Below are 25009 nucleotides of genomic sequence, written 5' to 3' on the forward strand. Positions count from 1 at the left end.
AACCTCAAGAGATGACCAATCCTGTGAACGGGTTAGGAAACTCAGGAGTTAACCAATCCTGTGAACGGGTTAGGAACCTCAGGAGTTAACCAATCCTGTGAACAGGTTAGGAACCTCAGGAGTTAACCAATCCTGTGAACAGGTTAGGAAACTCAGGAGTTAACCAATCCTGTGAACGGGTTAGGAACCTCAGGAGATGACCAATCCTGTGAACGGGTTAGGAACCTCAGGAGATGACCAATCCTGTGAACGGGTTAGGAACCTCAGGAGATGACCAATCCTGTGAACGGGTTCGGAAACTCAGGTGTCTATAAATTCAAAATCAGCTCTGCTGATGTAGCTCTTGAGCTGGACCTGTCGGACTTCTCTGTGTTTCGATATGAAATCACCGTCAACCCACTAATTAACTTGTCATTTTTGCGAGTTTGAGCTAGTAATGTATCAATATTTATCTTTGAAATGTAATCATCACATAGCCAAGGATATATAGCACCATTTTGGATTTCACCCCCCCCCCATATCATAATCGAATGGTTTTGACCGTTTAGAAGTTTTTACGGAGTGAGGTTGTCTTTTCCTCCCACTTCGACCAAGCAGTGCTTTTACCCGACCATCTTCCAGAGGACATGCTCATATTTTTCCCCAAAACGTATTGATGGCAAAAAAAAAAGAAGCAAACGCAATACGCTGTATAGTCCCCACTGAAGGAACAGTGGGGGCGGATGGAGAGAAGGGGGCCTGCACCGGTTCTCCTGTCCTCCCACGCCAGGGCTATGAGGGATGGGCTGGCGACCCCTTCTCCTCTCATCAGGGACAGACAGCTGGGTCGAGCGGCTCTGATCCATACACCACGGCTATCGCCAGATTTATTATCGGGACAGGACAATGAGGCCACAGTCACATAATTAACCAACCTCCCCAATACCGGCCAGACATGATCGGAAAATGGCCAGTAATGCTGGCCTCCAAAAAAATACACAAAAATAAGTCACTAAGTTTCTGTCAGTGTTTGAACTGACCTCGGACCAAGAGGCAAATTGGGGGAATTAGATGGATGGGTCTTATGTTTATTTTTGACAATACTGTAGTTTTAAGTACAACCATACAGTACTTTATCTTTTTATAGTATGAACCTAGTGTGCGAGACACATCACAGCTCACATCACAAACGCACACGTTGGCCTTGACATTGTGTCCCAAATGGCACCCTATTCAGTGCACGATATGGGCCCTGGGGTCAAACGGAGTGCACTATTATAGGGAATAGGGTGCCATTTGGGACGAAGCTCATATCACAAACGCACACAGTGTCTCTCTGGCTCTTCTCCCTGTACCTAGCAGGGCTGTTTTCAGTGTCTCTGGCTCTCCTCCCTGTACCTAGCAGGGCTGTTTTCAGTGAGTCTCTGGCTCTCCTCCCTGTACCTAGCAGGGCTGTTTTCAGTGTCTCTCCTCCCTGTACCTAGCAGGGCTGTTTTCAGTGAGTCTCTGGCTCTCCTCCCTGTACCTAGCAGGGCTGTTTTCAGTGTCTCTCCTCCCTGTACCTAGCAGGGCTGTTTTCAGTGTCTCTCTGGCTCTCCTCCCTGTACCTAGCAGGGCTGTTTTCAGTGTCTCTCTGTCTCTCCTCCCTGTACCTAGCAGGGCTGTTTTCAGTGTCTCTCTGGCTCTCCTCCCTGTACCTAGCAGGGCTGTTTTCAGTGTCTCTCCTCCCTGTCCCTAGCAGGGCTGTTTTCAGTGTGTCTCTGGCTCTCCTCCCTGTACCTAGCAGGGCTGTTTTCAGTGTCTCTCCTCCCTGTACCTAGCAGGGCTGTTTTCAGTGTCTCTCTGTCTCTCCTCCCTGTACCTAGCAGGGCTGTTTTCAGTGTCTCTCTGGCTCTCCTCCCTGTACCTAGCAGGGCTGTTTTCAGTGTCTCTCCTCCCTGTCCCTAGCAGGGCTGTTTTCAGTGTGTCTCTGGCTCTCCTCCCTGTACCTAGCAGGGCTGTTTTCAGTGTCTCTCCTCCCTGTACCTAGCAGGGCTGTTTTCAGTGTCTCTCTGGCTCTCCTCCCTGTCCCTAGCAGGGCTGTTTTCAGTGTCTCTCTGTCTCTCCTCCCTGTACCTAGCAGGGCTGCTTTCAGTGTCTCTCCTCCCTGTCCCTAGCAGGGCTGTTTTCAGTGTCTCTCTGGCTCTCCTCCCTGTACCTAGCAGGGCTGTTTTCAGTGTCTCTCTGTCTCTCCTCCCTGTCCCTAGCAGGGCTGTTTTCAGTGTCTCTCTGTCTCTCCTCCCTGTACCTAGCAGGGCTGTTTTCAGTGTCTCTCCTCCATGTCCCTAGCAGGGATGTTTTCAGTGTCTCTCTGGCTCTCCTCCCTGTACCTAGCAGGGCTGTTTTCAGTGTCTCTCCTCCCTGTACCTAGCAGGGCTGTTTTCAGTGTCTCTGGCTCTCCTCCCTGTACCTAGCAGGGCTGTTTTCAGTGTCTCTCCTCCATGTCCCTAGCAGGGCTGTTTTCAGTGTCTCTCTGGCTCTCCTCCCTGTACCTAGCAGGGCTGTTTTCAGTGTCTCTGGCTCTCCTCCCTGTACCTAGCAGGGCTGTTTTCAGTGTCTCTCCTCCCTGTACCTAGCAGGGCTGTTTTCAGTGAGTCTCTCGCTCTCCTCCCTGTCCCTAGCAGGGCTGTTTTCAGTGTCTCTCCTCCCTGTACCTAGCAGGGCTGTTTTCAGTGTCTCTCTGGCTCTCCTCCCTGTACCTAGCAGGGCTGTTTTCAGTGTCTCTTCTCCCTGTACCTAGCAGGGCTGTTTTCAGTGTCTCTCCTCCCTGTACCTAGCAGGGCTGTTTTCAGTGTCTCTCCTCCCTGTCCCTAGCAGGGCTGTTTTCAGTGTCTCTCTGGCTCTCCTCCCTGTACCTAGCAGGGCTGTTTTCAGTGTCTCTCCTCCCTGTACCTAGCAGGGCTGTTTTCAGTGAGTCTCTGTCTCTCCTCCCTGTCCCTAGCAGGGCTGTTTTCAGTGTCTCTCTGGCTCTCCTCCCTGTACCTAGCAGGGCTGTTTTCAGTGTCTCTCCTCCCTGTACCTAGCAGGGCTGTTTTCAGTGGGTAGAGGTTCAGCCCTCGCAAATGAGTAATAATCCAGGGAAAGGAAGGGCGTGATGCATTTGGCTGCTCCATCTCCGTGGAAAACAAATATCACTCCATCTGTGTTGTAATTAAGTCAACAGAACTGCTCAACCATAGAAATAGAACGGGAGTCCCCAATTCAAGTCAATGATGGCATAAATGGGTGGACTGGCGGCCATGTTGAGTGTACCCATGCCAGGAAGTAAAAGCAGGAAGTGTCCCCTTCAATCTGTGCTGTGATTTGTCAACTCAACTGACATTAGAAGAAGAAAAAAATACACGAAATTGCATGCGCCGCATCAGTTAACATCAGTTGATAGAACATTCCAAATTACCATGGAAATGATTGCGTCACAATACCAGGCAGCCATTGTGAGTGTCCCCATGAGTTTACCAGTCAAAGCTTCTACGCCTGTTCTGTTCATTCTATTTCCATGGGCTCAACAACAATCAACTGGATATGGAAGATGGTCAGGTACAATACCGGTGTAACTTAAAAGGTTTTATTTGAATCCTTTTTTAAAACATGTAACTAAGGTGATAAAAATAGGATACCATCGCACATTTAAACTAAGACGGAGTTTTATCGATGAGCAACCCAAAAAAAAGAAAAAGGTGGTCAAGTCTTCTTGCTGCGGAGCCTCAGATCCAAAAGAAAGGCTCTCAGCAGGGTCATAGACAACTACTGGACAGAGTGAATGGATGACGGTCTCCTTGACCTTGAGCGCTTAGAATAACCAACGGGAGTTTAGTTCCCACTAACTCCGGACAGACAGCGGGACATTTGGTGAGCGTGGGACGGCCCAGTGTGTGTGTGTGTTTCTTCCCCCCCCACACACACACACACACGTATAGCTTTGATTAGGACACTGGTACCCCTCCTCTTCGCTCTCCAGCCTCTTGATGTCATTGGCACCAGAGAAATCCATAATTCTAGCTAAAGAGCCCCTGCCAAGCCACGGCATCACAATAGCCTCTCCTCCTCCCCTGTTGATTCACATTGGAGATGCAGCAATACACACGTCTGGGGCTGTTTCTACATGTTGTCTGGGGCTGTTTCTACATGTTGTCTAGGCTGTTTCTACATGTGTCTGGGGCTGTTTCTACATGTGTCTGGGGCCTGGGGCTGTTTCTACATGTGTCTGGGGCCTGGAGCTGTTTCTACATGTGTCTGGGGCTGTTTCTACATGTGTCTGGGGCCTGGGGCTGTTTCTACATGTGTCTGGGGCTGTTTCTACATGTGCCTGGGATGTTTCTACATGTGTCTGGGGCCTGGGGCTGCTTCTACATGTGTCTGGGGCTGTTTCTACATGTGTCTGGGGCTGTTTCTACATGTTGTCTGGGGCTGTTTCTACATGTGTCTGGGGCTGTTTCTACATGTGTCTGGGGCCTGGGGCTGTTTCTACATGTGTCTGGGCTGTTTCTACATGTGTCTGGGGCTGTTTCTACATGTGTCTGGGGCCTGGGGCTGTTTCTACATGTGTCTGGGGCTGTTTCTACATGTGCCTGGGCTGTTTCTACATGTGTCTGGGGCCTGGGGCTGCTTCTACATGTGTCTGGGGCCTGGGGCTGCTTCTACATGTGTCTGGGGCTGTTTCTACATGTGTCTGGGGCTGTTTCTACATGTTGTCTGGGGCCTGGGGCTGTTTCTACATGTGTCTGGGGTTGTTTCTACATGTGTCTGGGGCTGTTTCTACATGTGCCTGGGCTGTTTCTACATGTGTCTGGGGCCTGGGGCTGTTTCTACATGTGTCTGGGGCTGTTTCTACATGTGTCTGGGGCTGTTTCTACATGTGTCTGGGGCTGTTTCTACATGTGCCTGGGCTGTTTCTACATGTGTCTGGGGCCTGGGGCTGTTTCTACATGTGTCTGGGGTTGTTTCTACATGTGTCTGGGGCTGTTTCTACATGTGCCTGGGCTGTTTCTACATGTGTCTGGGGCTGTTTCTACATGTGTCTGGGGCTGTTTCTACATGTGTCTGGGGCTGTTTCTACATGTGTCTGGGGCTGTTTCTACATGTGTCTGGGGCTGTTTCTACATGTGTCTGGGGCTGTTTCTACATGTGTCTGGGGCTGTTTCTACATGTGTCTGGGGCTGTTTCTACATGTGTCTGGGGTTGTTTCTACATGTGTCTGGGGCTGTTTCTACATGTGTCTGGGGCCTGGGGCTGTTTCTACATGTGTCTGGGGCCTGGGGCTGTTTCTACATGTGTCTGGGGCTGTTTCTACATGTTGTCTGGGGCTGTTTCTACATGTGTCTGGGGCCTGGGGCTGTTTCTACATGTTGTCTGGGGCTGTTTCTACATGTGTCTGGGGCTGTTTCTACATGTTGTCTGGGGCTGTTTCTACATGTGTCTGGGGCCTGGGGCTGTTTCTACATATGTCTGGGGCTGTTTCTACATGTTGTCCAGGGCCTGGAGCTGTTTCTACATGTGTCTGGGGCTGTTTCTACATGTGTCTGGAGCTGTTTCTACATGTGTCTGGGGCTGTTTCTACATGTGTCTGGGGCTGTTTCTACATGTGTCTGGGGCTGTTTCTATATGTGTCTGGGGCTGTTTCTACATGTGTCTGGGGCTGTTTCTACATGTGTCTGGGGCTGTTTCTACATGTGTCTGGGGCTGTTTCTACATGTGTCTGGAGCTGTTTATACATGTGTCTGGGGCTGTTTCTACATGTGTCTGGGGCTGTTTCTACATGTTGTCTGGGGCCTGGAGCTGTTTCTACATGTGTCTGGGGCTGTTTCTACATGTGTCTGGGGATGTTTCTACATGTGTCTGGGGCTGTTTCTACATGTGTCTGGGGCTGTTTCTACATGTGTCTGGGGCTGTTTCTACATGTTGTCTGGAGCTGTTTCTACATGTGTCTGGGCTGTTTCTACATGTGTCTGGGGCTGTTTCTACATGTTGTCTGGGGCTGTTTCTACATGTTGTCTGGAGCTGTTTCTACATGTGTCTGGAGCTGTTTCTACATGTTGTCTGGGGCCTGGAGCTGTTTCTACATGTGTCTGGGGCTGTTTCTACATGTGTCTGGGGCTGTTTCTACATGTGTCTGGGGCTGTTTCTACATGTGTCTGGGGCTGTTTCTACATGTGTCTGGGGCTGTTTCTACATGTGTCTGGGGCTGTTTCTACATGTGTCTGGGGCTGTTTCTACATGTGTCTGGGGCTGTTTCTACATGTGTCTGGGGCCTGGGGCTGTTTCTACATGTTGTCTGGGGCTGTTTCTACATGTTGTCTGGGGCTGTTTCTACATGTGTCTGGGGCTGTTTCTACATGTTGTCTGGGGCCTGGGGCTGTTTCTACATGTGTCTGGGGCTGTTTCTACATGTGTCTGGGGCTGTTTCTACATGTTGTCTGGGGCTGTTTCTACATGTTGTCTGGAGCTGTTTCTACATGTGTCTGGAGCTGTTTCTACATGTTGTCTGGGGCCTGGAGCTGTTTCTACATGTGTCTGGGGCTGTTTCTACATGTGTCTGGGGCTGTTTCTACATGTGTCTGGGGCTGTTTCTACATGTGTCTGGGGCTGTTTCTACATGTGTCTGGGGCTGTTTCTACATGTGTCTGGGGCTGTTTCTACATGTGTCTGGGGCTGTTTCTACATGTGTCTGGGGCTGTTTCTACATGTGTCTGGGGCTGTTTCTACATGTGTCTGGAGCTGTTTCTACATGTGTCTGGAGCTGTTTCTACATGTGTCTGGGGCTGTTTCTACATGTGTCTGGAGCTGTTTCTACATGTGTCTGGGGCTGTTTCTACATGTGTCTGGGGCTGTTTCTACATGTGTCTGGGGCTGTTTCTACATGTGTCTGGGGCTGTTTCTACATGTGTCTGGGGCTGTTTCTACATGTTGTCTGGGGCTGTTTCTACATGTTGTCTGGGGCTGTTTCTACATGTGTCTGGGGCTGTTTCTACATGTGTCTGGGGCTGTTTCTACATGTGTCTGGGGCTGTTTCTACATGTGTCTGGAGCTGTTTCTACATGTGTCTGGGGCTGTTTCTACATGTGTCTGGGGCTGTTTCTACATGTTGTCTGGGGCCTGGAGCTGTTTCTACATGTGTCTGGGGCTGTTTCTACATGTGTCTGGGGCTGTTTCTACATGTGTCTGGGGCTGTTTCTACATGTTGTCTGGAGCTGTTTCTACATGTGTCTGGGGCTGTTTCTACATGTTGTCTGGAGCTGTTTCTACATGTGTCTGGGCTGTTTCTACATGTGTCTGGGGCTGTTTCTACATGTGTCTGGGCTGTTTCTACATGTTGTCTGGGGCTGTTTCTACATGTGTCTGGGGCTGTTTCTACATGTTGTCTGGGGCTGTTTCTACATGTGTCTGGGGCCTGGGGCTGTTTCTACATGTTGTCTGGGGCCTATTCTACATGTGTCTGGGGCTGTTTCTACATGTTGTCTGGGGCCTGGGGCTGTTTCTACATGTGTCTGGGGCTGTTTCTACATGTGTCTGGGGCTGTTTCTACATGTTGTCTGGGGCTGTTTCTACATGTTGTCTGGGGCTGTTTCTACATGTTGTCTGGAGCTGTTTCTACATGTTGTCTGGAGCTGTTTCTACATGTGTCTGGAGCTGTTTCTACATGTTGTCTGGGGCCTGGAGCTGTTTCTACATGTGTCTGGGGCTGTTTCTACATGTGTCTGGGGCTGTTTCTACATGTGTCTGGGGCTGTTTCTACATGTGTCTGGGGCTGTTTCTACATGTGTCTGGGGCTGTTTCTACATGTGTCTGGGGCTGTTTCTACATGTGTCTGGGGCTGTTTCTACATGTTGTCTGGGGCTGTTTCTACATGTTGTCTGGGGCTGTTTCTACATGTGTCTGGGGCTGTTTCTACATGTTGTCTGGGGCTGTTTCTACATGTGTCTGGGGCTGTTTCTACATGTGTCTGGAGCTGTTTCTACATGTGTCTGGGGCTGTTTCTACATGTGTCTGGGGCTGTTTCTACATGTTGTCTGGGGCCTGGAGCTGTTTCTACATGTGTCTGGGGCTGTTTCTACATGTGTCTGGGGCTGTTTCTACATGTGTCTGGGGCTGTTTCTACATGTTGTCTGGAGCTGTTTCTACATGTGTCTGGGGCTGTTTCTACATGTTGTCTGGAGCTGTTTCTACATGTGTCTGGGCTGTTTCTACATGTGTCTGGGGCTGTTTCTACATGTGTCTGGGCTGTTTCTACATGTTGTCTGGGGCTGTTTCTACATGTGTCTGGGGCTGTTTCTACATGTTGTCTGGGGCTGTTTCTACATGTGTCTGGGGCCTGGGGCTGTTTCTACATGTTGTCTGGGGCCTATTCTACATGTGTCTGGGGCTGTTTCTACATGTTGTCTGGGGCCTGGGGCTGTTTCTACATGTGTCTGGGGCTGTTTCTACATGTGTCTGGGGCTGTTTCTACATGTTGTCTGGGGCTGTTTCTACATGTTGTCTGGGGCTGTTTCTACATGTTGTCTGGAGCTGTTTCTACATGTTGTCTGGAGCTGTTTCTACATGTGTCTGGAGCTGTTTCTACATGTTGTCTGGGGCCTGGAGCTGTTTCTACATGTGTCTGGGGCTGTTTCTACATGTGTCTGGGGCTGTTTCTACATGTGTCTGGGGCTGTTTCTACATGTGTCTGGGGCTGTTTCTACATGTTGTCTGGGGCTGTTTCTACATGTTGTCTGGAGCTGTTTCTACATGTGTCTGGAGCTGTTTCTACATGTTGTCTGGGGCCTGGAGCTGTTTCTACATGTGTCTGGGGCTGTTTCTACATGTGTCTGGGGCTGTTTCTACATGTGTCTGGGGCTGTTTCTACATGTGTCTGGGGCTGTTTCTACATGTGTCTGGGGCTGTTTCTACATGTGTCTGGGGCTGTTTCTACATGTGTCTGGGGCTGTTTCTACATGTGTCTGGGGCTGTTTCTACATGTGTCTGGAGCTGTTTCTACATGTGTCTGGGGCTGTTTCTACATGTGTCTGGAGCTGTTTCTACATGTGTCTGGGGCTGTTTCTACATGTGTCAGGGCTGTTTCTACATGTTGTCTGGGGCTGTTTCTACATGTGTCTGGGGCTGTTTCTACATGTTGTCTGGGGCTGTTTCTACATGTTGTCTGGGGCTGTTTCTACATGTGTCTGGGGCTGTTTCTACATGTGTCTGGGGCTGTTTCTACATGTGTCTGGGGCTGTTTCTACATGTGTCTGGGGCTGTTTCTACATGTGTCTGGGGCTGTTTCTACATGTGTCTGGGGCTGTTTCTACATGTGTCTGGGGCTGTTTCTACATGTTGTCTGGGGCCTGGAGCTGTTTCTACATGTGTCTGGGGATGTTTCTACATGTGTCTGGGGCTGTTTCTACATGTGTCTGGGGCTGTTTCTACATGTGTCTGGGGCTGTTTCTACATGTTGTCTGGGGCTGTTTCTACATGTGTCTGGGGCTGTTTCTACATGTTGTCTGGGGCTGTTTCTACATGTGTCTGGGGCCTGGGGCTGTTTCTACATGTTGTCTGGGGCTGTTTCTACATGTTGTCTGGGGCTGTTTCTACATGTGTCTGGGGCTGTTTCTACATGTTGTCTGGGGCCTGGGGCTGTTTCTACATGTGTCTGGGGCTGTTTCTACATGTGTCTGGGGCTGTTTCTACATGTGTCTGGGGCTGTTTCTACATGTTGTCTGGGGCTGTTTCTACATGTTGTCTGGAGCTGTTTCTACATGTGTCTGGAGCTGTTTCTACATGTTGTCTGGGGCCTGGAGCTGTTTCTACATGTGTCTGGGGCTGTTTCTACATGTGTCTGGGGCTGTTTCTACATGTGTCTGGGGCTGTTTCTACATGTGTCAGGGCTGTTTCTACATGTTGTCTGGGGCTGTTTCTACATGTGTCTGGGGCTGTTTCTACATGTTGTCTGGGGCTGTTTCTACATGTTGTCTGGGGCTGTTTCTACATGTGTCTGGGGCTGTTTCTACATGTGTCTGGGGCTGTTTCTACATGTGTCTGGGGCTGTTTCTACATGTTGTCTGGGGCTGTTTCTACATGTGTCTGGGGCCTGGGGCTGTTTCTACATGTTGTCTGGGGCTGTTTCTACATGTTGTCTGGGGCTGTTTCTACATGTGTCTGGGGCTGTTTCTACATGTTGTCTGGGGCCTGGGGCTGTTTCTACATGTGTCTGGGGCTGTTTCTACATGTGTCTGGGGCTGTTTCTACATGTGTCTGGGGCTGTTTCTACATGTTGTCTGGGGCTGTTTCTACATGTTGTCTGGAGCTGTTTCTACATGTGTCTGGAGCTGTTTCTACATGTTGTCTGGGGCCTGGAGCTGTTTCTACATGTGTCTGGGGCTGTTTCTACATGTGTCTGGGGCTGTTTCTACATGTGTCTGGGGCTGTTTCTACATGTGTCAGGGCTGTTTCTACATGTTGTCTGGGGCTGTTTCTACATGTGTCTGGGGCTGTTTCTACATGTTGTCTGGGGCTGTTTCTACATGTTGTCTGGGGCTGTTTCTACATGTGTCTGGGGCTGTTTCTACATGTGTCTGGGGCTGTTTCTACATGTGTCTGGGGCTGTTTCTACATGTGTCTGGGGCTGTTTCTACATGTGTCTGGGGCTGTTTCTAAATGTGTCTGGGGCTGTTTCTACATGTGTCTGGGGCTGTTTCTACATGTTGTCTGGGGCCTGGAGCTGTTTCTACATGTGTCTGGGGATGTTTCTACATGTGTCTGGGGCTGTTTCTACATGTGTCTGGGGCTGTTTCTACATGTGTCTGGGGCTGTTTCTACATGTTGTCTGGGGCTGTTTCTACATGTGTCTGGGGCTGTTTCTACATGTTGTCTGGGGCTGTTTCTACATGTGTCTGGGGCCTGGGGCTGTTTCTACATGTTGTCTGGGGCTGTTTCTACATGTCGTCTGGGGCTGTTTCTACATGTGTCTGGGGCTGTTTCTACATGTTGTCTGGGGCCTGGGGCTGTTTCTACATGTGTCTGGGGCCTGGGGCTGTTTCTACATGTTGTCTGGGGCTGTTTCTACATGTTGTCTGGGGCTGTTTCTACATGTGTCTGGGGCTGTTTCTACATGTTGTCTGGGGCCTGGGGCTGTTTCTACATGTGTCTGGGGCTGTTTCTACATGTGTCTGGGGCTGTTTCTACATGTTGTCTGGGGCTGTTTCTACATGTTGTCTGGAGCTGTTTCTACATGTGTCTGGAGCTGTTTCTACATGTTGTCTGGGGCCTGGAGCTGTTTCTACATGTGTCTGGGGCTGTTTCTACATGTGTCTGGGGCTGTTTCTACATGTGTCTGGGGCTGTTTCTACATGTGTCTGGGGCTGTTTCTACATGTGTCTGGGGCTGTTTCTACATGTGTCTGGGGCTGTTTCTACATGTGTCTGGGGCTGTTTCTACATGTGTCTGGAGCTGTTTCTACATGTGTCTGGAGCTGTTTCTACATGTGTCTGGGGCTGTTTCTACATGTGTCTGGAGCTGTTTCTACATGTGTCTGGGGCTGTTTCTACATGTGTCTGGGGCTGTTTCTACATGTGTCTGGGGCTGTTTCTACATGTTGTCTGGGGCTGTTTCTACATGTGTCTGGGGCTGTTTCTACATGTTGTCTGGGGCTGTTTCTACATGTGTCTGGGGCTGTTTCTACATGTGTCTGGGGCTGTTTCTACATGTGTCTGGGGCTGTTTCTACATGTGTCTGGGGCTGTTTCTACATGTGTCTGGGGCTGTTTCTACATGTGTCTGGAGCTGTTTCTACATGTGTCTGGGGCTGTTTCTACATGTGTCTGGGGCTGTTTCTACATGTGTCTGGGGCTGTTTCTACATGTTGTCTGGGGCTGTTTCTACATGTGTCTGGGGCTGTTTCTACATGTTGTCTGGGGCTGTTTCTACATGTTGTCTGGGGCTGTTTCTACATGTGTCTGGGGCTGTTTCTACATGTGTCTGGGGCTGTTTCTACATGTGTCTGGGGCTGTTTCTACATGTGTCTGGAGCTGTTTCTACATGTGTCTGGGGCTGTTTCTACATGTGTCTGGGGCTGTTTCTACATGTGTCTGGGGCTGTTTCTACATGTGTCTGGGGCTGTTTCTACATGTGTCTGGGGCTGTTTCTACATGTGTCTGGGGCTGTTTCTACATGTGTCTGGAGCTGTTTCTACATGTTGTCTGGGGCTGTTTCTACATGTGTCTGGGGCTGTTTCTACATGTTGTCTGGGGCTGTTTCTACATGTTGTCTGGGGCTGTTTCTACATGTGTCTGGGGCTGTTTCTACATGTGTCTGGGGCTGTTTCTACATGTGTCTGGGGCTGTTTCTACATGTGTCTGGGGCTGTTTCTACATGTGTCTGGGGCTGTTTCTACATGTGTCTGGGGCTGTTTCTACATGTGTCTGGGGCTGTTTCTACATGTTGTCTGGGGCCTGGAGCTGTTTCTACATGTGTCTGGGGATGTTTCTACATGTGTCTGGGGCTGTTTCTACATGTGTCTGGGGCTGTTTCTACATGTGTCTGGGGCTGTTTCTACATGTTGTCTGGGGCTGTTTCTACATGTGTCTGGGGCTGTTTCTACATGTTGTCTGGGGCTGTTTCTACATGTGTCTGGGGCCTGGGGCTGTTTCTACATGTTGTCTGGGGCTGTTTCTACATGTTGTCTGGGGCTGTTTCTACATGTGTCTGGGGCTGTTTCTACATGTGTCTGGGGCTGTTTCTACATGTTGTCTGGGGCCTGGGGCTGTTTCTACATGTTGTCTGGGGCCTGGGGCTGTTTCTACATGTTGTCTGGGGCTGTTTCTACATGTTGTCTGGGGCTGTTTCTACATGTGTCTGGGGCTGTTTCTACATGTTGTCTGGGGCCTGAGGCTGTTTCTACATGTGTCTGGGGCTGTTTCTACATGTGTCTGGGGCTGTTTCTACATGTTGTCTGGGGCTGTTTCTACATGTTGTCTGGAGCTGTTTCTACATGTGTCTGGAGCTGTTTCTACATGTTGTCTGGGGCCTGGAGCTGTTTCTACATGTGTCTGGGGCTGTTTCTACATGTGTCTGGGGCTGTTTCTACATGTGTCTGGGGCTGTTTCTACATGTGTCTGGGGCTGTTTCTACATGTGTCTGGGGCTGTTTCTACATGTGTCTGGGGCTGTTTCTACATGTGTCTGGAGCTGTTTCTACATGTGTCTGGAGCTGTTTCTACATGTGTCTGGGGCTGTTTCTACATGTGTCTGGAGCTGTTTCTACATGTGTCTGGGGCTGTTTCTACATGTGTCTGGGGCTGTTTCTACATGTGTCTGGGGCTGTTTCTACATGTTGTCTGGGGCTGTTTCTACATGTGTCTGGGGCTGTTTCTACATGTTGTCTGGGGCTGTTTCTACATGTTGTCTGGGGCTGTTTCTACATGTGTCTGGGGCTGTTTCTACATGTGTCTGGGGCTGTTTCTACATGTGTCTGGGGCTGTTTCTACATGTGTCTGGAGCTGTTTCTACATGTGTCTGGGGCTGTTTCTACATGTGTCTGGGGCTGTTTCTACATGTTGTCTGGGGCCTGGAGCTGTTTCTACATGTGTCTGGGGCTGTTTCTACATGTGTCTGGGGCTGTTTCTACATGTGTCTGGGGCTGTTTCTACATGTTGTCTGGAGCTGTTTCTACATGTGTCTGGGCTGTTTCTACATGTGTCTGGGGCTGTTTCTACATGTGTCTGGGCTGTTTCTACATGTTGTCTGGGGCTGTTTCTACATGTGTCTGGGGCTGTTTCTACATGTTGTCTGGGGCTGTTTCTACATGTGTCTGGGGCCTGGGGCTGTTTCTACATGTTGTCTGGGGCTGTTTCTACATGTGTCTGGGGCTGTTTCTACATGTTGTCTGGGGCCTGGGGCTGTTTCTACATGTGTCTGGGGCTGTTTCTACATGTGTCTGGGGCTGTTTCTACATGTTGTCTGGGGCTGTTTCTACATGTTGTCTGGGGCTGTTTCTACATGTTGTCTGGAGCTGTTTCTACATGTGTCTGGAGCTGTTTCTACATGTTGTCTGGGGCCTGGAGCTGTTTCTACATGTGTCTGGGGCTGTTTCTACATGTGTCTGGGGCTGTTTCTACATGTGTCTGGGGCTGTTTCTACATGTGTCTGGGGCTGTTTCTACATGTGTCTGGGGCTGTTTCTACATGTTGTCTGGGGCTGTTTCTACATGTTGTCTGGAGCTGTTTCTACATGTGTCTGGAGCTGTTTCTACATGTTGTCTGGGGCCTGGAGCTGTTTCTACATGTGTCTGGGGCTGTTTCTACATGTGTCTGGGGCTGTTTCTACATGTGTCTGGGGCTGTTTCTACATGTGTCTGGGGCTGTTTCTACATGTGTCTGGGGCTGTTTCTACATGTGTCTGGGGCTGTTTCTACATGTGTCTGGGGCTGTTTCTACATGTGTCTGGGGCTGTTTCTACATGTGTCTGGAGCTGTTTCTACATGTTGTCTGGGGCTGTTTCTACATGTGTCTGGGGCTGTTTCTACATGTTGTCTGGGGCTGTTTCTACATGTTGTCTGGGGCTGTTTCTACATGTGTCTGGGGCTGTTTCTACATGTGTCTGGGGCTGTTTCTACATGTGTCTGGGGCTGTTTCTACATGTGTCTGGGGCTGTTTCTACATGTGTCTGGGGCTGTTTCTACATGTGTCTGGGGCTGTTTCTACATGTTGTCTGGGGCCTGGAGCTGTTTCTACATGTGTCTGGGGATGTTTCTACATGTGTCTGGGGCTGTTTCTACATGTGTCTGGGGCTGTTTCTACATGTGTCTGGGGCTGTTTCTACATGTTGTCTGGGGCTGTTTCTACATGTGTCTGGGGCTGTTTCTACATGTTGTCTGGGGCTGTTTCTACATGTGTCTGGGGCCTGGGGCTGTTTCTACATGTTGTCTGGGGCTGTTTCTACATGTTGTCTGGGGCTGTTTCTACATGTGTCTGGGGCTGTTTCTACATGTTGTCTGGGGCCTGGGGCTGTTTCTACATGTGTCTGGGGCTGTTTCTACATGTGTCTGGGGCTGTTTCTACATGTGTCTGGGGCTGTTTCTACATGTTGTCTGGGGCTGTTTCTACATGTTGTCTGGAGCTGTTTCTACATGTGTCTGGAGCTGTTTCTACATGTTGTCTGGGGCCTGGAGCTGTTTCTACATGTGTCTGGGGCAGTTTCTACATGTGTCTGGGGCTGTTTCTACATGTGTCTGGGGCTGTTTCTACATGTGTCTGGGGCTGTTTCTACATGTGTCTGGGGCTGTTTCTACATGTGTCTGGGGCTGTTTCTACATGTGTCTGGGGCTGTTTCTACATGTGTCTGGGGCTGTTTCTACATGTGTCTGGGGCTGTTTCTACATGTGTCTGGGGCTGTTTCTACATGTGTCTGGGGCTGTTTCTACATGTGTCTGGGGCTGTTTCTACATGTGTCTGGAGCTGTTTCTACATGTGTCTGGGGCTGTTTCTACATGTGTCTGGAGCTGTTTCTACATGTGTCTGGGCTGTTTCTACATGTGTCTGGGGCTGTTTCTACATGTGTCTGGGCTGTTTCTACATGTGTCTGGGGCTATTTCTACATTTGTCTGGGGCTGTTTCTACATGTGTCTGGGGCTGTTTCTACATGTTGTCTGGGGCTGTTTCTACATGTGTCTGGGGCTGTTTCTACATGTGTCTGGGGCTGTTTCTACATGTGTCTGGGGCTGTTTCTACATGTGTCTGGGGCTGTTTCTACATGTGTCTGGGGCTGTTTCTACATGTGTCTGGGGCTGTTTCTACATGTTGTCTGGGGCTGTTTCTACATGTTGTCTGGGGCTGTTTCTACATGTTGTCTGGGGCTGTTTCTACATGTTGTCTGGGGCTGTTTCTACATGTTGTCTGGGGCTGTTTCTACATGTTGTCTGGGGCTGTTTCTACATGTGTCTGGGGCTGTTTCTACATGTGTCTGGGGCTGTTTCTACATGTGTCTGGGGCTGTTTCTACATGTGTCTGGGGCTGTTTCTACATGTGTCTGGGGCTGTTTCTACATGTGTCTGGGGCTGTTTCTACATGTGTCTGGGGCTGTTTCTACATGTGTCTGGGGCTGTTTCTACATGTGTCTGGGGCCTGGGGCTGTTTCTACATGTGTCTGGGGCTGTTTCTACATGTGTCTGGGGCTGTTTCTACATGTTGTCTGGGGCTGTTTCTACATGTGTCTGGGGCTGTTTCTACATGTGTCTGGGGCTGTTTCTACATGTGTTTTGGGCTGTTTCTACATGTGTCTGGGGCTGTTTCTACATGTGTCTGGGGCTGTTTCTACATGTTGTCTGGGGCTGTTTCTACATGTTGTCTGGGGCTGTTTCTACATGTTGTCTGGGGCTGTTTCTACATGTTGTCTGGGGCTGTTTCTACATGTGTCTGGGGCTGTTTCTACATGTGTCTGGGGCTGTTTCTACATGTGTCTGGGGCTGTTTCTACATGTGTCTGGGGCTGTTTCTACATGTGTCTGGGGCTGTTTCTACATGTGTCTGGGGCTGTTTCTACATGTGTCTGGGGCTGTTTCTACATGTGTCTGGGGCCTGGGGCTGTTTCTACATGTGTCTGGGGCTGTTTCTACATGTGTCTGGGGCTGTTTCTACATGTGTCTGGGGCTGTTTCTACATGTGTCTGGGGCCTGGGGCTGTTTCTACATGTGTCTGGGGCTGTTTCTACATGTGTCTGGGGCTGTTTCTACATGTGTCTGGGGCCTGGGGCTGTTTCTACATGTGTCTGGGGCTGTTTCTACATGTGTCTGGGGCTGTTTCTACATGTGTCTGGGGCTGTTTCTACATGTGTCTGGAGCTGTTTCTACATGTGTCTGGGGCTGTTTCTACATGTTGTCTGGGGCTGTTTCTACATGTTGTCTGGGGCTGTTTCTACATGTTGTCTGGGGCTGTTTCTACATGTGTCTGGGGCTGTTTCTACATGTTGTCTTTCTAATCATTTTGTCACGGCAGGTTATTGTCCTATTGGCCTGTAGAGACTATTGAGCAGATTTAAAACACTGAACACAATCACAATGCTATCCCAGGGGGCCGTGTGGTGGTACGAGGCACTCGGGCACAGGAACAGCAAAGGATTCTGGGTAGTTGGTACAGGTAGAGGGGGCGGCCGGGCGGGAGGTTCTGTGTGTGTGTGTGTGGTGTGTGCTTGTGTGTGTGTGTGTGTATGTGGTGTGTGCGTGAGACTGTTCTCCTGTGACTGTCTCACACTGGCTCTGACCTCCACTGTCTAACATTAGCAACAAGGCATGTTCCCTTGGCCACATTATGATAGCTGAGTCTGGCTGTATCTACACTGGAAAAACTGGCTAGGGTTGGGCGATATTATCATAGTATCGGATATCTAAGATGATTGACAGCCATTGTCGACGGTGACGACATCGTGATGTGACAGACTATGTATAGCCTATTTCAACTTAGCTGGCACCAGTAAAGAGCTGACTGGGAAGCCCACAGCAGTAAAGAGCTGACTGGGAAGCCCACAGCAGTAAAGAGCTGACTGGGAAGCCCACAGCAGTAAAGAGCTGACTGAGAAGCCCACAGCAGTAAAGAGCTGACTGGGAAGCCCACAGCAGTAAAGAGCTGACTGGGAAGCCCACAGCAGTAAAGAGCTGATTGGGAAGCCCACAGCAGTAAAGAGCTGACTGGGAAGCCCACAGCAGTAAAGAGCTGACTGGGAAGCCCACAGCAGTAAAGAGCTGACTGGGAAGCCCACAGCAGTAAAGAGCTGATTGGGAAGCCCACAGCAGTAAAGAGCTGACTGGGAAGCCCACAGCAGTAAAGAGCTGACTGGGAAGCCCACAGCAGTAAAGAGCTGACTGGGAAGCCCACAGCAGTAAAGAGCTGACTGGGAAGCCCACAGCAGTAAAGAGCTGATTGGGAAGCCCACAGCAGTAAAGAGCTGACTGGGAAGCCCACAGCAGTAAAGAGCTGATTGGGAAGCCCACAGCAGTAAAGAGCTGACTGGGAAGCCCACAGCAGTAAAGAGCTGATTGGGAAGCCCACAGCAGTAAAGAGCTGACTGGGTAGCCCACAGCAGTAAAGAGCTGACTGGGAAGCCCACAGCAGTAAAGAGCTGATTGGGAAGCCCACAGCAGGGCCAAGTGGACTATTCCTTTGCTATAGCCTGCGTAACCTATTTCAACAAATACTGTATGTTTTGAACATTTTACACAATGCAAGAGAACCATGTAGACAGAGCTAAGATTTTCACCAAAGCAGCGCAAAATATCCCGTAAGAAATATGTTAGTTTTTTTCTCTCTCAATGTCGGATGATCTGGACCATATAGCCGAAGACTATTTTATTTGTTTTATAGTGGACACTCCAGTGTCTAATTACATTTACATTTACGTCATTTAGAAGACGCTCTTATCCAGAGCGACTTACAGGAGCAATTAGGGTTAAGTGCCTTGCTCAAGGGCACATCGACAGATTTTTCACCTAGTCGGCTCGGGGATTAGAACCAGCGACCTTTCGGTTACTGGCACTACGCTCTTAACCACTAAGCTACCTGCCGCACCTTAATTACTTTAAGTACTTGGATAATTTGATTTGAATAGGACTTTCTCCCGCTTCCTCTCACTGCATGATCAAACGATTCATTTATGTAACGGAGTTCTAGGCTTTCAGAAAGTTTTTAGTTGTTTTTGAATAACCTAAAAACATGATAGGCCTAAGGTAATAATGAGGTAGAACAAACAATAGTAAGATAGATTTTTCTAATGAGTAGTTTGAACCGATCTTACAGTTATAAAAGATGTGATGTATGCATCCCTCCTCCTTGCCATTACAAACCAAACGGCCAAAAGCCAAAGAAAAGTACAAGAAAATATACATCTAAAAGCTTATGAAAGAAACGATGTGTAGAGTATTATTAGCAATGTATAGAACCTACCTACAACGTATACAAAGAAGCCTAGGCCTAATAACAGAGGAAGATCGGGCAAAAATGCGAATCGCTGAATATTTATAATTCTACAGTTCTGTGGACAGCAGAGTTGTGTGCTCTGCTGCCGGGCCCTTGATGATTTACCACGCAGCCACAAAGCCATACAGCCACAAAGCCATGCAGCCACAAAGCCACGCAGCCACAAAGCCATGTAGCCACAAAGCCATGCAGCCACAAAGCCATGCAGCCACAAAGCCACGCAGCCACAAAGCCATGCAGCCACAAAGCCACGCAGCCACAAAGCCACGCAGCCACAAAGCCATGTAGCCACGCAGCCATGTAGCCACGCAGCCACACAGCCTCGTAGCTGCCTGAAGGAAGAACAAAACACTTCCACACACCTTGGCAGCATTCCTGAACTTAGATTGGCTGCCAAATCAAATAAAACACTAGAGGTTGGACTGATGGAAATCAGAAATAACTCTGAGGCTGTCTGCATTGCACGTCACTTTGTTATCCTAATGAATCATCTTAATCCTCCATAGAAACCTATTGGCTGTAGGGCCCTCTACAGGTTAGAGCCAGAGTTAAAAACGCCTGCATCCATCTATCTATTACAGAGGAAAGAGAATGGTTTCAAAATTAAAGTAATTTCCTCAATATTCCCAAAATCTCAATTGGAGGATTCCCAGACGTTCTGTTTATTCCCACCTGATTCCAGGAATCTTCCAAATGGGATTTCTGAAAAACTTTTGTGAAAGTTAGCAGAATTTTTCAAGAAATGTGAAGCGCGGTATCTTTGTATGGCCTGAGGTTGACTGAGTGACCGCACTACAAAGTAGAGGGGAGGAAACATCAACTTTTGAGCTTAGATTTTTTTTTTTTCTTCTTCAGGCGTCATGCCATTTCTGCAAACCTTAGACCTCACTTAGAAATGTTAGTAACGGTGCCCACTGGCAAACTGACCAAGCTGATGGAACGAGAGAGAGAGAGAGAGAGAGAGTACTGAGAAAGAGAGGAGTGAAGAAGAGGAACGAGGGGGCAAATCCTTTAATTGGATTTGGGTGCTTTCCTGGCCTGCGGCTAGCAGCGTCCTGTTGGTACGGTGAGAGCTGCACGCTGTGACACAGCTAATGTAAGGCCACCCTCCGGCTGCTACCTAGGTTAAGTACCAAATGGCACACTATGGGCCCTAGTCAAAATTAGTTAGGGCCCTATAAAATCTGTATTTTATTTTTTTCATTGTTCTGTTATTTATTTCTGGTGAAAATTCTGGTTATCTCCGTGTTGTTTTTCCAGGTTTCGGTTTTTCCCCCATTTTGTTCAGAGACTTGTTTGGTTAGCGATGTTTCCGTAGCGATCATGTGATTGCAGAGTTTGATAAACAAATGGCCGCTGGATTGATGCAAATAATCATGATATCATTCTGCCAGGTAGGTGTGGTCTACTTTGTAGTTAACATTTAGTTGGAGGTTTTTGGGAAAGTCTTTCCATCTCTACTAGGAGGTGGTTATCATTAGCATCGTCGCTAACGTTTACAAAGTGTAGACATACGTACACACACACACACACACACACACACACACACACACACACACACACACAAGGGCATTCCGGTGCCGTTCCAGAAAGTTGCAGGGAAATACTACATCCCTGATGCATTTTGTTCTCGTCTTATGATCACATTGGGGCAAATTAAAGAACGTTCTATTCAGTTCAATAAAATCTTGTTGAATTCTGTTTTTAATGTCTGGGTTCAGTGACTCCGTCCACGTTCTCCATAACGGGCCACTAATTAGTGCACTCTATATAGGGAGTAATCTGGGACGGACCACAACCGACCTGCCCTTGGCTCTGGGAGGGGCACGGGACAGAGGGGCAGGGGAGACGAGGTGGCGGAGGAGGAGATGGAGGTGGTGATGGAGGTGGTGATGGAGGTGGTGATGGAGGAGGAGATGGAGGAGGAGATGGAGGTGGTGATGCCAGTGAGTTGGACGGTTAGGTGTAGATAACGGCTGGTAGGGTTTCAGTCACAACGTATCTGTATCGCAGATGGCTTTTATAAACAACATGACTGGTTGGGACCACCTAACGGTGAGTGGGGTATAAAAGGAGTTCTCTTACCTCTTCCTGGGCCTCGGACATACGCTTCGTCCCCCTCTTCCCAAAGATACAGGCCAGGTCTGTCTGGCTGCGGCTGGACAGGTCCTTTCCTAGAAGTATCAAGTTAGGGTTAGATACAGAGAGAGAGAGGGGTGAGGTGCTCTATACAGTGGTTCCCAAACTGTGGGGCGCGCGAGGGGTCGGCAGAGTGGAACTCAGTCATGACTTTCAACTTCCTCTTGAAAGTTGTAATAGTTGAATGCACAAGGTGCAATGTCTAAATTGGGTAGTGCATCATCAGTTCCTCTTGTCATGTCGGTCATTGCATCCCTTAGAAAGCTATTTATAAGTTGTCAGAAATGTCCAGATCAACTAGCCCATGTCAGCTAACTTTTTTTTTTAGCTCGTTATTTATTTATTTTTTTGCCCATTGATTTTGTAATATTGTTTGAGTCACTCAAATATCACACGAATACACATTAGACATGACAAAATGTATAGAATTGCAGGAAATAAGCTTTAAACCTGCAACATTGTCTCTCCGCCAACAAGAGGTGTGTGAACAGTTCGTGTCGTGAACAGCGCTTGTGCCCATAGAAATAGACGTGGCGCAGGATGTTCCCCAACGCTGGAAGGGGGGGGATCTGAGTGAAATTTTTTGGGAACCCCTTCTCTATACGGCTGTATTACATTAGAGAGAGAGGAGAGGTGTTCTATAAGGCTGAGGTATTACATTAGAGAGAGAGGAGAGGTGTTCTATAAGGCTGAGGTATTACATTAGAGAGAGGAGAGGTGTTCTATAAGGCTGAGGTATTACATTAGAGAGAGGAGATGTGTTCTATAAGGCTGAGGTATTACATTAGAGAGAGGAGAGGTGTTCTATAAGGCTGAGGTATTACATTAGAGAGAGGAGAGGTGTTCTATAAGGCTGAGGTATTACATTAGAGAGAGAGGAGAGGTGTTCTATAAGGCTGAGGTATTACATTAGAGAGAGAGGAGAGGTGTTCTATACGGCTGAGGTATTACATTAGAGAGAGGAGAGGTGTTCTATAAGGCTGAGGTATTACATTAGAGAGAGAGGAGAGGTGTTCTATAAGGCTGAGGTATTACATTAGAGAGAGAGGAGAGGTGTTCTATAAGGCTGAGGTATTACATTAGAGAGAGAGGAGAGGTGTTCTATACGGCTGTATTACATTAGAGAGAGAGGAGAGGTGTTCTATAAGGCTGAGGTATTACATTAGAGAGAGAGGAGAGGTGTTCTATAAGGCTGAGGTATTACATTAGAGAGAGGAGAGGTGTTCTATACGGCTGTATTACATTAGAGAGAGAGGAGAGGTTCTATAAGGCTGAGGTATTACATTAGAGAGAGAGGAGAGGTGTTCTATAAGGCTGAGGTATTACATTAGAGAGAGAGGAGAGGTGTTCTATAAGGCTGAGGTATTACATTAGAGAGAGAGGAGAGGTGTTCTATAAGGCTGAGGTATTACATTAGAGAGAGGAGAGGTGTTCTATACGGCTGTATTACATTAGAGAGAGAGGAGAGGTTCTATAAGGCTGAGGTATTACATTAGAGAGAGAGGAGAGGTGTTCTATAAGGCTGAGGTATTACATTAGAGAGAGAGGAGAGGTGTTCTATAAGGCTGAGGTATTACATTAGAGAGAGAGGAGAGGTGTTCTATAAGGCTGAGGTATTACATTAGAGAGAGAGGAGAGGTGTTCTATAAGGCTGAGGTATTACATTAGAGAGAGGAGAGGTGTTCTATAAGGCTGAGGTATTACATTAGAGAGAGGTGTTCTATAAGGCTGAGGTATTACATTAGAGAGAGAGAGGAGAGGTGTTCTATAAGGCTGAGGTATTACATTAGAGAGAGGAGAGATGTTCTATACGGCTGAGGTATTACATTAGAGAGAGAGGAGAGGTGTTCTATAAGGCTGAGGTATTACATTAGAGAGAGAGGAGAGGTGTTCTATAAGGCTGAGGTATTACATTAGAGAGAGGAGAGGTGTTCTATAAGGCTGAGGTATTACATTAGAGAGAGGAGAGGTGTTCTATAAGGCTGAGGTATTACATTAGAGAGAGGTGTTCTATAAGGCTGAGGTATTACATTAGAGAGAGAGAGGAGAGGTGTTCTATAAGGCTGAGGTATTACATTAGAGAGAGGAGAGGTGTTCTATACGGCTGAGGTATTACATTAGAGAGAGAGGAGAGGTGTTCTATAAGGCTGAGGTATTACATTAGAGAGAGGAGAGGTGTTCTATAAGGCTGAGGTATTACATTAGAGAGAGAGGAGAGGTGTTCTATAAGGCTGAGGTATTACATTAGAGAGAGAGGAGAGGTGTTCTATAAGGCTGAGGTATTACATTAGAGAGAGGAGAGGTGTTCTATAAGGCTGAGGTATTACATTAGAGAGAGAGGAGAGGTGTTCTATAAGGCTGAGGTATTACATTAGAGAGAGAGGAGAGGTGTTCTATAAGGCTGAGGTATTACATTAGAGAGAGAGGAGAGGTGTTCTATAAGGCTGAGGTATTACATTAGAGAGAGAGGAGAGGTGTTCTATAAGGCTGAGGTATTACATTAGAGAGAGAGAGGAGAGGTGTTCTATAAGGCTGAGGTATTACATTAGAGAGAGAGGAGAGGTGTTCTATAAGGCTGAGGTATTACATTAGAGAGAGGAGAGGTGTTCTATAAGGCTGAGGTATTACATTAGAGAGAGAGGAGAGGTGTTCTATAAGGCTGAGGTATTACATTAGAGAGAGAGAGGAGAGGTGTTCTATAAGGCTGAGGTATTACATTAGAGAGAGAGGAGAGGTGTTCTATAAGGCTGAGGTATTACATTAGAGAGAGGAGAGGTGTTCTATAAGGCTGAGGTATTACATTAGAGAGAGAGGAGAGGTGTTCTATAAGGCTGAGGTATTACATTAGAGAGAGAGGAGAGGTGTTCTATAAGGCTGAGGTATTACATTAGAGAGAGAGGAGAGGTGTTCTATAAGGCTGAGGTATTACATTAGAGAGAGAGAGGAGAGGTGTTCTATAAGGCTGAGGTATTACATTAGAGAGAGGAGAGGAGAGGTGTTCTATAAGGCTGAGGTATTACATTAGAGAGAGAGGAGAGGTGTTCTATAAGGCTGAGGTATTACATTAGAGAGAGAGGAGAGGTGTTCTATAAGGCTGAGGTATTACATTAGAGAGAGAGGAGAGGTGTTCTATAAGGCTGAGGTATTACATTAGAGAGAGAGGAGAGGTGTTCTATAAGGCTGAGGTATTACATTAGAGAGAGGAGAGGTGTTCTATAAGGCTGAGGTATTACATTAGAGAGAGAGGAGAGGTGTTCTATAAGGCTGAGGTATTACATTAGAGAGAGGAGAGGTGTTCTATAAGGCTGAGGTATTACATTAGAGAGAGAGGAGAGGTGTTCTATAAGGCTGAGGTATTACATTAGAGAGAGAGGAGAGGTGTTCTATAAGGCTGAGGTATTACATTAGAGAGAGAGGAGAGGTGTTCTATAAGGCTGAGGTATTACATTAGAGAGAGAGGAGAGGTGTTCTATAAGGCTGAGGTATTACATTAGAGAGAGAGAGGAGAGGTGTTCTATAAGGCTGAGGTATTACATTAGAGAGAGAGGAGAGGTGTTCTATAAGGCTGAGGTATTACATTAGAGAGAGAGAGGAGAGGTGTTCTATAAGGCTGAGGTATTACATTAGAGAGAGGAGAGGTGTTCTATAAGGCTGAGGTATTACATTAGAGAGAGGAGAGGTGTTCTATAAGGCTGAGGTATTACATTAGAGAGAGAGGAGAGGTGTTCTATAAGGCTGAGGTATTACATTAGAGAGAGGAGAGGTGTTCTATAAGGCTGAGGTATTACATTAGAGAGAGAGAGGAGAGGTGTTCTATAAGGCTGAGGTATTACATTAGAGAGAGAGGAGAGGTGTTCTATAAGGCTGAGGTATTACATTAGAGAGAGAGGAGAGGTGTTCTATAAGGCTGAGGTATTACATTA

The 25009-nt window shown here is 48.0% G+C and overlaps 1 protein-coding gene across 1 annotated transcript in view; it reads right to left on the reverse strand.

Annotated features, from left to right (window-relative positions):
• LOC311125710 (uncharacterized protein) overlaps nucleotides 1-21117 on the reverse strand; it is a 45062-nt gene extending 23945 nt beyond the window's left edge. Inside the window, exon 1 of the mRNA XM_084199741.1 lies at nucleotides 21033-21117. Within this exon, the coding sequence (XP_084055867.1) occupies nucleotides 21033-21053 (21 nt within the window). The 5' untranslated portion in view covers nucleotides 21054-21117. The remainder of the gene's footprint in view (nucleotides 1-21032) is intronic.
• Nucleotides 21118-25009: the final 3892 nt, after the last annotated feature.

Source organism: Coregonus lavaretus, assembly GCF_964263955.1.
Source record: "Coregonus lavaretus genome assembly, contig: HAP1_SCAFFOLD_1237, whole genome shotgun sequence".
Lineage (NCBI taxonomy): Eukaryota > Metazoa > Chordata > Actinopteri > Salmoniformes > Salmonidae > Coregonus > Coregonus lavaretus.